Genomic DNA, 13,947 nt, shown 5'->3' on the forward strand with positions numbered 1-13,947 from the left:
ACCGTTGTAGTCATTTTGATCAAATTTGGAACAAGCACTTATGAAATTATTACTTATTATGAATGACGTTTGCCAAAATTCTCCAGTAGCGTAGATACAGGAAGATGGATTTCATTTTTCTGCCTGATTCTTTACGTCACTGGATATTTTTCAAAAATTTCAGTTTTTTTTACTTTACTTGTCCAATTTGACAAAATAAGTACCTCTTATAAAATTCTGATTTGAAGCTTCGTTTACGAAATAATTGAGTTATTACGTTCAAAGACCCAAAATGAACTTTCCTAACAACCCAACTTAACTTAAAAATTGTCTTGAAAACAGTAAAAATTTACTTACTTGAAAATTGACAGAAACAAGGAAATTTTCTTTGAAACGGTGAAATTTAACTTAGAGGCTTAAAAATTGTCTTTTGACCAGTTTTCACAAATTGAAAGATTTTAGCCTTGGAAACTGTGAAAATTGACTTGAAAGGCTTAAAAACTATCTTTGTAGTCAGTCGTTATAGTTTTCAGATAAGTTGAAAAACTTTAGTAGTGAAAATTAGGTTATAATCATGAAAAACTACTTTATCTACAATTTTTTACTACAAATTCACACATTTCAATCTTGAAAATGGACTTGGACACCAAAAAGTAACTCTATACCAATGAAAAGTGACATCAAAAGCTTAAAATTTCCATTTGAAGTAAGTTTTCATAGATTGAAAATACATTTCAATATTTTAGTCTTGAAAATTGTCTTAAATACAGGATATTGACATTATATTGATAAAAATTGACTTGAAGACTAGCTTTTCAGGTTTGTTTCCTTTGCTTTTGATTTTCTTATAACTCTGGACTATTTTTAGGACTTTAAAACTGCTTTCAGCTAGGAAAATCGAGTTTTAGGGTTATCTTCACCAAGTTTTTGACATAGCAGACTTAAAAAACTATTTTTACATTTTCCATATACTTAAACATGCCATTTCACGCTTTGTCAGTATTAAATTGACTTCTAGACGCTTCAGTTTGCTTTAAAACTGAAAAATCGAATTTTAAACAATTTTTTCTAGTAAAAGTTAAGTTTCAGAATCTTCATTGATGAAAGTAAACAATTTTGGCATTAAATGCTACGATATTAGTCTTAAACACTAATTTTTAGAATTAAATTAGCCCAAAAATCCTGTTTTTTGACTATTTTCAGTGTCAAAAGTTAACTCGTAAACCTCACAGATGACCAAATTTGAATCCTTTTGAACCATTTTAAAGTAAAAAATACAACAACCCAAGTAGACATTTTTGTCAATTTTGAATAATATCCAGTGAGAGTAGAACATTTTGAAGGTCTGTGTCTTCCTTAGGAAGCGTTCTTCAGGACAATGACAAAATGCATGTTAACTTATTTTTTGATGGGCTATCCACTGGTGAATTATTGACATTTAAAACTGGACCACCCTGTATAGGGAGATTTAAGTAAAGGGTCGTATTAAAAAGTGTTCACAAAGTATTCACGCGTGATTCATTGTTTACTTTAAATTTTGTTTTAACTTTTAAAAATAACTTTGAATGAACGTTTGTTTTAAAACGAGTTGTAAGATAATTGTAAGATAAAATAACTCGTGTCTAGGTCTCGTTTTATTTGACTTGTTGTGTGTTGATGTTTCAAAACTCATCGTCATTTGATTTTCTCAGTAAAGTTCAATCAAGAAAGTAAGTAAAAAGCTTAAACCCATTTTTTAAGACAGTCAAACTAATATTTTTGTGTAAAACATATTATTTTTATGAAGCTAGAATTTGTGATATATTGCAGTGACGTGACACACTCAGACAAAAATCATCTGTCAAAGAAATCATGTTTTTCAAACAATTTTTAAAGTGAGTTTTCAGCAATGTAAATATGTATTTGAAGTCACCTGACAAAGTTTGAGGATGATTTTAATAAGATACTCTAATTAAATAAAGTTTTCAAATTCAAGGCATTAAATTAATAATTATATCACAACTTTATCCAATATACCCAGTTCTCCAACAGAGATCCTCATGCTTGCAATGAAATTTAGGACACCCTGTGCATTTATTGGGATTAATTTAAATGCAGCTTGGGCTATCAATATTTTGAACCTGTTGGTAATTGATATTGATTTAGAATTACTTTCATTTTTCTGTTCTAAACATACAAAAAAAAACTCACCATGTAATGCCATGTGTACTTGTACTAAATGAGTAGCAGGTGGTTTATTAATTTTGTGATACCCTGCAATACATAACGAAAATATTTTTTTTAAATTATTTTAATAATTATAGAGTGTAGTTATCAAGTTTAAAATCGAGGACATTAAAGTTAATTGACTTGCCCTGCATACATTGAGAACGTCACGTGTGTATGCGGTCAAACCTTGTCCGAAACATAAACGTGTGTTGGATATGCACATCAGGAAATTTCTACACATTGTGCGGCTCTGTTTTCGTTATATAAACCGACGATCCGAATACAAATGATCGCTCGGTTATTATTCATCGAGTGACTACGCGAAAATGGCTGTCCTAGTCTGCATAATACTATTTTGCTCCAAGTTTGGTAGCGAAGCAGAACTCGAAAAGGACGTGTACGTCTAGTATAGCGTCTGTCGTAAATTTCCTGTCGTGACGCGCAGGGGAAACAAAGCAACACCTAACCTCACCAAACAATGCCTTAATGGTCCTAATAGAGTGATTTATGCGTATTTCGGACGCGAATTGTCGGTGTAGATGTGGTTGTTTGTGCAAAACAATACGGCTCGGATGTATAGTTCCAATTAATTAAGGTGGAATCGTTTAACAAAGCCAACTACATTACACAACGCTATGTGGATGGCTATTTTGTAATCTACCCACAAATTCAGCGTGAACTGGGTTACTCAGTTTATTGACTGTTGCAATATCTAATCTTAAATGCTTCCCAAAATGTATGTAATTTGATTCAACATGTCTTTGAAGAAAATAGAGCCACTTAGGGCCGATTACACTGACATATGATCTGTGACAGTCAAATCACAACTTAGACTAGGTTAACCTTAGGATACCCTTAATTACGTCGGTGCAATCCCCCATTATAGGTACAAGTAGAAAACAAATCAGAAATCATGTTTACTGACTAATTTTGTCAGATTCTATACATTTGCATAATCAAAATAACAAATTTTTCAATAAGTGAGAAAACAAAACGAACAGACGCCAAATTCTTGAAACAAGGAATGGAAGTTGTCAAGAGAAACGTATACATCATATGATCCAAGGCCTGTCATTCTCCCTTAGTTCTGTCACATTCTATCAACACTTTTGTCTATAATTCCTGTTCCTCCAAAAACCTTGCTCTCTTGAGTTTATAATAAGGAAAGATGACTGTTTATTCTTCCGATTTTACTTCTCAATAAATAAGCAGCACATAGAATTAGATAGACACACTAAAATAGATAGATTTTGACAATAGATTTTAGACACTAAAATTGGGAAATATAATACTTTTAGTTGTGTGTTTACAAAATCAATTATTATAATTATAACAATTACCACATCCATCATAATTGACATTACTTAAGTGCATACGTCAAAAAAATCAGCACATTACGTCTATTACGATAATTATCTACGATTGTTTTACGAGTACACGAGTACGTTCGTAACCCTGGTTGCCTAACAATTTTAACGTATTATCGTAAAATTTCAAAAACCAATAAACTATAAAATAAATAACATAAAGCTGCCGGTCGATTTATTATAACGTATTCATGTCGGTAGCAATTGCCAAGATAGACATCTTAATATTTATTCGTAGACCCGGCGGGAGGCAAAGCGCAATCGGATTTTAGTGCTTGGCACCCGGCCAAATCTAATTCGTTTTAATGACCTCAAATCCGTTTTACAAACGCATTCCGCATGCTCGCCATAGCTTAATTTCTCTAGTAGTTGCAATTTGTTTACAGTTTTAAACGCACAGATAAACGGATTAACCCGAAATGTAATTTTGGTTTCCTATGCGGCTATGGTGGTTTGTCAACGTCACGTTACACCGATCTTTGACCAGGAATGAAATTATTACCGTACGTGCGTGATACTGCGAATGACGGCTCGTTCTACATAATTTTAAGTTGCGGTCGACTGAAAGGGGCTCATTGAAACGGATCGAGGCCATTTAGGATGTCGGTAGCCGTCAAACCACAAGCGGCAATCGATCGGGGGAAAGCAGCCCTTCAAACGGCTCTCCCCTCTGCCCACGTCATGGGACTACTCGCTTTTATCCCTGTTTCTTGCCGAACGTCTCTCAGGAAATCGACGACTTTGGCTAACGACGTCTGCTGATTGTTTTCGGCGATAGATCGGTTTTCCGTTGACGGGGCCCCTAAATATAACCCCCTGAAAAGATCGAGTGGTTTTCGATGTTTTTATTTGCCGCGCGTGTTATAGTTCAGCTTCAAAAAGAACGACAAGATTCCTTTGGGGTTTCTGGAATAATTTATGTTAAGATGTATTTTGGCAGCCGTTACGGTGTTCTTGAGAAAATGGTGACTGCGTTCTTGATATAAGTCAATATTTGACCTGTCATTTATACATATTTTTGTTTGCTATCCTTGTTTCTCCAAACGAAACTAGTGTAGATGTAGATTTGTTAGAAAAAGTTAACAAACAGGTTTGACATTTTACTTACAGTTTTTTAGTGACGTTTCCGACTGTGCTGTGCTGGCTGACTTAGTAATTAAATCTAAGAATAAATTAATTAAAATAAAATAATATTATACGTACAGTTTAAACGCAATTTTCATAATATGAGAAATAGGTACTCAATAATTGACCATTCTACAACAGAATTATGGTCACAGAGAATGCCAAGAATTACTGCTGCTTATTGACTGACTACTGACTGTTGAGCTCCTTATTATTATTAGTATTATTACTGTCCCGAGTGTGAAGGTGAAGCCTAATTTTTGGAATCGGTTAATTCAAATAACGAAACCACTGGTTTTTCATATTATTTGCTTATCAGTGATGCGTTGTATTTTGTCAGCTACTGACGCTTAGTCAGCACACAGTTGCAATCCCGGATTTCTAGGTCTAATTTGTAGCCCTACTGATAGTCTCTGAATATTCTAATTAATCGTGCTGTTACGTTTTTTTTTCTTTCAAACTGCGCAAAAGTTTATTGAATTATATTGTGATTTGATAATTACCTCATGAGAACCAAGTGCTTTAAAAAAGTACAGTGATATATTGAGGTAGCTAGTTCCACAAAATGATTGAGTTTTAAGCAAAGTAAAGCAAATCGTACCAGAAATGCATAATGTGTTTGGGAACGATATTGAAATATTAGTATTTTGGTATTTAAATACTAACAGTTGCAAATGTCACTAGGTTTAACTCATGAATAACTTGGTCTTTTCGGCCACCTTGCTTTGGGTCATTCTACAAAACTTACTACTTTGGGCACACCGTATGCTTTACTATTTTACAATCCCTTTGCCATTTTCGAATATGTCAAAACGTTCCACCCAGCTTGCTCTTTCTTACAAAATGGTGACATTATTTGATGGTTGTTTCGGGTGTTCCAGGGTTAAAATGCAGTGTAGAGCGGGGGGCGCCGGCAGTGCGGGGCGGCTTGTCGGCGGCGACATTGTCGTCATCGTGACGGGCAGCTCTACCGAGTGCCCGGTTGCGGCATGGCGGCCCCAATGAGGTCGGGCCATCCGCAGGACGGCCAGGGCCACCGAGGACCGAGGGTGGCGGACTCCTGCAAAGGCGCGACGACCACGGCCGCCAGAGGGCCCAATCAGCCATCAGCAGCCGGCCAGCCGCACCAGCATCAGACCAATCAGCCACCTGCCACTACAGCCAATTTTGAGTACGACGACAATGAATGGGACATAGGTCAGTACAGTACTCCCCATCTATCGTACTCATGATTATATGGCCTGCTTCTAATTAATGTTAATAATAATCCACACTTAAGTCACTTTTCCTCAACATGGTCCATCGAGCTTCAACTCGACGGAGGCGTAGCTACTAAACTACTCTTCATTATCCTAACATAAAGTTCATGCAGATTAAGACCTCCTTTTAGTAATGACTGACTTAATTTTGAAAATTCTTCATGATCTTTCACCATCATTACATTACATGCCTGAAAGGTACTGTAATAATAAATATTGAAATGGTTAAATTTAAAACATTTTGTAACTAACGAGGTAACTAATTTAAATTTGTCATCCCCGACAAATTTAATCCAAAAATTTTCAGTCACCATTATTCTCCATACATTATAATTATAACGAATTGAATTACAACAACTAAATACACCTTTCAAACTGTAATTAATATAAATAGGCTTTGAAAATTCTCAATTACATTGCGTGTTTTGTTTTAACGGAAGCTTTCATTATTGACGCTGTGCGTATTTGATACTTTATCGCTCGCCGAGCGTGAAATTACACCGATAAAACGGTTGCGTAAAAACTAGCTGTATGCTTTTACTAGTATCACTAAATTCGATGATCCATTTACAGGCATCGGCGACCTAATAATCGACTTGGATGCGGATATAGAGAAAACCAACGAACAGCAACAGCCGATCAGCGGCAATAACGGTGTCGCCAGTATGGCGGCAAATACCGGCGGCGGACCGCAGGCATCTAAAGCAGCCGCTACCGCCAAAATGCACATAGAACACTCTGCTACCACCGACAAAGGATTAAAGATGAAAATAAAAAGAACAAAACCAGGCACGAAAACGTCAGAGGCCAAGCATGAAATCGTTAAGTCCAACGAGCAGAACGGTGTTGCCGATCCCTCAGAATTGGGTGGAAAGGGCACACAGTCTGGACCTGGTAATAAACATGCCCCTGTAGCTGGACCTGCACAAGGTAGTGGAGCTAGCGTTTTGACTGGAAGCTCCGCTCAGAATGTCTCTTCGGCATCTTCAGCTAACGCTAACAATAGCAGCAAACGGGGGTCAAGTGGCCATCGCAGAGATAAAACTTCCCGAGACAAACATTCAGACAGAAATGGTTGGTATAGTTTTTTTTTACGTTTAAATATTCTACAGTATATCAATTTCAGTCCATAACTCAACGTCAGGAAATTCAGGTAACCCATCTCTGCAATCTACGCAGCTGACTTCGGCAGCGTCCCCTGCTAACGCAGACAAACCCCAATCCAAGGTCGCACCTACGGTGGGCGGGACTACTGCCTCTTCTCCACTCGGTAGTGTTGCGCTTTCGTCAGATTTGAACGGTTTATTACGCGCCAGTGCCCCACAAACGGGACCTCCACGTTCGGTGTCAGGTCCTGGACCTCCGCCCCCTTCGCCGGGACCGCCCGCGAGTCCGGCGGCCGCGACCGCTCAAGGTTCAGCCGCCAAACCCGAACAATCAAAAGTGGTTGGTGTGTCCGGGGGCGGGGTATCGAACAACAGTGTCAGTGCAGTGATTGGTGGTAGTGCGCAGGACGATCATCACAGGACTAATAGCGGATCGCCTCCACCTAAAAAAGGAAAACTTAATTCTGAATCCAAGGTAAATTTATTATTATAAATTTATTTATATATTTCTGCCATCAGCCCCTTTGCCGCCATAGCCACCCCCATTAAGTTTTCAAATGGCACCATACCCTGTGTGGCACATCGTTGGAAAGGGTATTTCATAAGGAATTAATTGCACTATTTTATTTGTACATATGCTTTGAATTGACACCAAAAAAAAATAAAAAAATTTTTTTGTTATTTTGGTCAAACTGCTGATAACACTACCGAATACCTGTTTTCCATTCCATGTTTTTGCCTCAGTCGGAAAACTTGTAAGTTGATGCAAAAATTCATGGAAACTGGTTCAGTGACAAACAAAAAACATCAACCTGAAATACAAATTATTAATGAACCAAAAGTTGCTGTTTTGGGACACGTTGCAATGGATAATAATCAGTCTTTAAATCAAATTTCCCATGCATGGGGTGTTTTGACAAGCAGTGTATGGAGAATTTAAAAAAAAACACAATTTTCATCCATACAAGGTAAAATTGGTTCAGGAATTAAACGAAGATGACTATGATAGACTACAATTTTGTGAAATTATGTCTACTAATCTGACAAACACCGTGAACTTGTTGTACAATATTTGCTTCAGTGATGAGTGTATGTTGTTTTTGAATGGAGAAGTGAACAGGCATAACTGTAGATATTGGTCAGACACGAATCAACATTGGTTTAGGGAAACCCATACCCAATATCCAGAAAAACTTAATGTTTGGGCAGGTATTTTAGGAGACCACATCGTTGGTCCGTTTTTTATTGACGTTAATTTGAATGGCGCTTCTTATCTTGAGCTTCTCGACACCACTGTTGATCCGACCATAACAGAGTTACTAGAAAATGATGAAAATTTATTTGAAAATCAACTAATTTTCCAACAAGACGGTGCACCTCCACACTATTCACTTCCCGTTCGAGAATATCTGAACAATCGATTTCCTGGAAGATGGATTGGTAGACGTGGTCCCATGGAATGGCCTGCGAGATCACCCGACCTCACTCCGTTGGACTTTTTTCTATGGGGGCATTTAAAATCTAAAGGCAGACCTTAGGCAGAGAATAATACATGAATGCCGACAACTGACACCGCAAGTCCTCACAAATGTTCGCGAACTCTTCCAAAGTCGCTTGTATTATTGTATGGAAGTTAACGGAGGGTATTTTGAGCCATTAATTAAATGATAACCGCTATTTGCTATTATTTCTGCAGTTAACAAAAAATAAACACAAAACGTATTTTTTATTTTTTTTGATCTCAATTCAAAGCAAATGTACAAATAAAATAGTGCAATTAATTCCTTATGAAATACCCTTTCCAACGATGTACCACACAGGGTATGGTGCCATTTGAAAATTTAGTGGGGGTGGCTAGGGCGGCAAAAGGGTTGATGGCAGAAATTCAAATCCTACGTAAAAAGATATCCCCCTTGCAATCTTTGTTGACGTGTCTTAGCATTTTTTAACAGAGAAATTATTTTGGAAGATATTCAGGGTGGCTACTTTTCATTGAAAAACCCTGTATGTATTACGCATATTTGAAATAGGAATAGGCGAGGGAATGGGTGAATTCAATCAACAACTTACCTAAATTTTAAATTGACTATTAATTAATATTTTGTGAATTATATTCAATATTAGTTTTGGACAATAACCTATTTTGATTCTATTAGATTATTTCTGTCGCTACAATATCCAAGGTTTTTTGGTATTGAATTTACATTCTTACTCAAATAAGGTTTTAACATGATAAAACAAAGCAGTGCTTAAACATAACAATATTTAGATAAAGTTACGGGCTGACAAACAGTCAAAAATTAGGTCTTCAAACGAACAAAAAACATTCCTGACGGTTGTTGTTCTAAAATTTATTCCTTGATTTACTTGCCAGTCGAAATGTGGAGCACGACTGTATTCAGTAGTCGAAAGCTTGAAATCGATATAGGTTATTCACCTAGGAGCAGACAAAATCAGTTCACTTAGGAAAAATATGTGAAAAGCCTCCACAGGCGGTGCAGCAATCTGTGAGTTGGTTGGTGATCTCTGTTTGGTTAAAAACTTTTCATTTCTTTTGGTTCTTGCAAACACCAAAATTCAATCCCAGTTTCTCCTACAAACTTCCTAGCCGACCTGTTCTGAATAAGTGCTGAAGCTTTATATTAAATACCAAATTAGTATTGACTGAAAAATTACCAGGTTAACTTTTTGTCTGTGCCTGTTCGAACAAATTTAAACTGCCAAGGAAAGTTTCAAACGTTTCATTCTCTTCCGTTTTCTTTGTCTGCGGATTTTCCGCAAGAGAAATGGCTGTGAGCTACGTCACTTTGTTGCTCTCAAGACGCCGCCTATCGATCTGTCTGATGCATCCTCCTGTTTATACGATTCCCTATGGGATTTAAGTAGGGATCTTCAGCAGTAGAAAACTTGTTCGAAACATTATTTAGACCCTCGCCAATTTGGATCAATTTAATTTATTTCATCAAGAATGCAATTATAGATTACAGTTGTTATTATTCGATCCGAGGATTTTAAAAGGTGGTATATTTGCTTTGGGCTAATCACAACAAAGCATCAGGGGTGGCCCGCTTATCGATTGCTCTCGGTCCGCGTGACAAAGCTCGTTTAAAATTCGTTTTAATTTGCATGGTTATCCGAAAACGCGTTGGCAAAAATGTAAATCCGACACGAATTGAGTAATTTATGCGGCGAGAACGTTAGCGTAAAGTCGGAGTTTTTATTATTTCTGGCACCGAAAGTGCACATAAAAGTCCAGAGCGAAATTTAGCGGCCGTAAAACGCCAAAGAGTCAAAATCCTCGGCTGTTCGATATCACCGGGGGCCGACGGCTGTAAATCTTGCCGGAGAAGATTTTGTTTTTTGGACTTTTTCGTTGTTCACTTTGCGTCCCATACTGAATAGTTAAGCGAAAAATAGGTGTGTTGACGGATGGGTCGAGTAATAAATCATTCAAGATATGCGGAGGATAGGCTGATGATATATCAAGTTGTTGACAAGTAATTTATATAAATATAGGAGATTTAATTTAGTACTAGAAAACTGTTTAAATTTGTATTTCGGCCATGTTTACTCTAATAACAGTTGACGTTTTGGAAAGTTGTACATAAACTATCACCACGAACACTCTAGTTAAAAATGACATTTCCACACTAGAGCACCTAACTGTATTTGTAGCGAATACTAATTTTGGTAATCTAGAACGTAGTACATCTCAAATCGGTTTTTATTTCCAAATCCGCTAATTTGTTAAACCTTTATAGTATGCAATTTTAATTGATCCAGACCAGTTTGTCTTGATTTTCACTCTCTTATGTATGACGGAGGTGAACTCATTAGTGCGTTATACAGGGTGCCACAAATTCGTGTATGGGGATCTCGAAAACGGTAAGAGATACAGAGTTGGTTAAGTGAAGGCAAAGTTGCCCAATTTGGAGTTCAATCTTATGCCGTTTTAACATTTAAAAAAATCCGATCACAAAAATACGAAATTTCGGAAAAACGTTTTTATTTTATTGTATGTTGTTTATTTGATGAGATAATTTAGATTTATTGACACTTTGTTATTGCAACTTTTTTCCCTCACTTTATTAATACAAAATTAGTAGCTGTACCGCATACAGAGATATTTATATGTTTTAAATAGAAATTCTGTGTAAATTTCAAATGTAATGAAATCCATTACGATTTCCATGAAAACTTCGGAAGTTGTACGTAACATCTGAAGAGTGAAAAAACTGTGATTGTTACTCAAAGTTCTAGTTAAAAAAATAAATCGAAAAATTTGTTTTTTTTTTGCTTCAAGCCTGGGAAATCCCTTCTTGGCACTTTTCGATTTAAAAAACCCTTTTATTGAACGTAAAAATATAAAAACGTATTTCCAAAATTTCGTATTATTTCTGGAAGTAATCGGATTTTTTTGGGACATTTATCGGTCAATCGGATCCTCATACTTAGACACGAAATTCGTGGCACCCTGTATATATTTACGGATGCATTATAATTCAGTTGTGTAAAAATATACTATTTAGGTTTTACGATAATGGATTATTGCCCCGATACATCATTATTGCACCTGCCGAACGTCATGATTAGCGGATGTAGGTTTCAATTTATTTTAACACGCGGTAGGGTAACAAATTAGTTTGCGTTTAAATTTAGTTTAACAGTTCTGATGACCGATTTCACCATTTTAGGACAGCTTAAGTGTTTGTGACATTTTCACCGGAATTGTCGCATTTAAATCACAATTTAGCTTGAGCCAATGTTTAATTACTATGGGCGTTTTCGATTGATGTCTAGCTTTATCAAATGTCATTAAAACTGTTTAAATTTTTCCACAAAGTTAACAAATTCGGCTATTTCGAATTTCGGTTTGGTTTTAATTTGTCCGCTGAGCGTTTAAACAAAAGTGGAAACTCTAGAGAGGGTAGCCGCTCCAGTTCATTAAATCTGGATAAAGTTTAAACGTAAATTTAAAACGGTCACGTGAGGCATTTGTAGTTTGGTGCACGTAAAACCCTGAATTATTTGTGCCTGCAACCATTTTTTGCCTTTTTGTAAATCGTTTGATTAACGAGAATGAAACAAAACTTGATGTGGTATTTTGAGTGTAAAAGAATATTTGTTTGATACCACTACTAACAAAGTAATGTTTGCGTGTGAAACATGTGTCAACGAAAACCATCAATCATTTCCAGTACACCATCAAATGCTTTACTAATAATATGGTTTTCTGGGAAAACCACAAATAGGAACAGTGCGACCACTGCGGTTAATATACTGACGACAGGGAAAAGGCCCAAAGCTTTCTCTGTCCTCGGCAGACCGTAAAGTTTCCAAGTATCAAATTATATCTGTATTCTGTGAATCGAGATTAAAGCAGGTTCGGATTTCGGATAAGTTGCATGTTGTTCAGAACCGAGTTCAGAACAATAATAGGCAATTAGTCTATGTATGCACGACATAATTCAATGATTATAGTGATGGTAGTGTAGATTTCTTTACTTTTACTTGTAAAATTTTTACCACAGTTTTGTGTTTTAGATACATATTTTCAAGGCTTGTAGTTATTGATTTTCTCTGCTTGTTTGGCTACTTATGGGCACCTGACCATTATTTATTGTGAAAAAGATGTGGTTAATTTTCATTCGGATAGAAATTGATCTGTCACGCGCTTTTTAAACTTTTTAAACTTTTTAAACCACGCCAATTTCAGTTTTTTTTTTTTTTTTCACTGCTTGAGAAACCAATCGCTAGGTTAGACTTATTTGTTAATCTTTTAATCCGTACGTGTGGGAATAAAATATCAAAAATTTCAGGATATCATTCGAACTTTTCATGAATGGTCAGGTGACCCGAGGGGTAAACCGCTGAGATCAATTTTGTACACTAATTCCTAATATATCAACAATGTCCACTAATGGGCCTATCCGACATATCATAAATTTTTGTTTTAATGACTGGAATCGAAAGAATAGGATCAAAAAACTAATTTTTCATATTCTTGAAGAAAAAATTATGGTCGTAAATGTTCCTACATTAGTTTGAATGTGTCCGTTAAATTTAAAAGATCTGTTTTGGCGCGCATGTGACGTACGTAATTCTGGGCGATTTTATTGGCTGTTGCACGCCAACTGTTTCACTTTTTGTCGCTGATTGGTTGATAGTGTAGGACGTCACCGGCGGCGGGCGTTTAAAACATGAGATTAATGTAGTTTTTATCATCATTTTTTTTCTATTTAGACTTAATATTTTTGAAAACAAAAAAATACGGGTATAATATTTTCAATCCGTCTTTGTAGTTATGAAATAAAAAAAAATTGTGGGACAGACCCATTCCTTGTAATGCTCAGTAATTCCTAATAACTCCCAATATTTTTATTTTTTTCTATAAATATAAATATAATATATATTATTTTATAATTTGCAACACTTTGTATAGACTTTTTTATATGTCAATGGATAGAAAATATACTGGGCTTTCCAAAAATATGGCCGTTTGTGTCGATAGGGTGCTTCGCTTGGCCGCCAGAGGGCTCCAAAACTAATTAAACGTTTTTCTTGACTGTAACCACTCTAACTTCTTTAAGGTTTGTTTTTTATTGGGTCAAGTGCGGCCCTGTTATTTGGCACAAACTAGCATCCTGAGGGTCAAATTTAGAGCCGTAGCGAAACTGAAGAAATAAAATCATTAAAGTCGATTTTCGCTTGCACTAAGTGGCCAACATAACGCAAAACCCATTGGAATAGTGGTAGTGTTTCAGGCAAATTTGACCCTTACGAAAATTGTCATTTGCAAAATCGGTTTTTCAAAAAAATGTTATGCATTACATCGGAGTAGACCTAGTAGCTCATGTAACCGTGTTTTTCTAATTTTCCAGGGTCAAATTAGCCCTAACAAAT

The 13,947-nt window shown here is 36.2% G+C and overlaps 1 protein-coding gene and 2 long non-coding RNA genes across 5 annotated transcripts in view; 2 read left to right on the forward strand and 1 right to left on the reverse strand.

Moving 5' to 3' along the window:
* The window catches only part of sbb (scribbler), a 77,429-nt gene that overhangs the window by 44,687 nt on the left and 18,795 nt on the right, over positions 1 to 13,947 (forward strand). For 2 of the 3 annotated variants that reach the window (XM_081974209.1, XM_081974210.1), the window contains 3 exons: positions 5,561 to 5,876; positions 6,512 to 7,012; positions 7,065 to 7,519. In XM_081974209.1, coding sequence (XP_081830335.1) covers positions 5,669 to 5,876; positions 6,512 to 7,012; positions 7,065 to 7,519 — 1,164 coding nt within the window. In that variant the 5' untranslated portion in view covers positions 5,561 to 5,668. The remainder of the gene's footprint in view (positions 1 to 5,560; positions 5,877 to 6,511; positions 7,013 to 7,064; positions 7,520 to 13,947) is intronic. The other variant, XM_081974211.1, reaches the window with a different exon arrangement.
* Positions 7,544 to 8,583, reverse strand: LOC145725448 (uncharacterized). The gene is made up of 4 exons (XR_014177276.1): positions 8,422 to 8,583; positions 8,222 to 8,363; positions 7,760 to 7,856; positions 7,544 to 7,682 (listed from the first exon to the last, which is right to left on the reverse strand). It is a non-coding gene; the product is annotated as an uncharacterized LOC145725448 (long non-coding RNA).
* LOC145725446 (uncharacterized) lies at positions 8,218 to 9,067 on the forward strand. The gene is made up of 3 exons (XR_014177273.1): positions 8,218 to 8,490; positions 8,572 to 8,801; positions 8,926 to 9,067. It is a non-coding gene; the product is annotated as an uncharacterized LOC145725446 (long non-coding RNA).

The sequence above is a fragment of the Ips typographus genome, linkage group LG2, assembly GCF_016097725.1.
Source record: "Ips typographus isolate SLU linkage group LG2, UJ_Ityp_2.0, whole genome shotgun sequence".
NCBI lineage: Eukaryota > Metazoa > Arthropoda > Insecta > Coleoptera > Curculionidae > Ips > Ips typographus.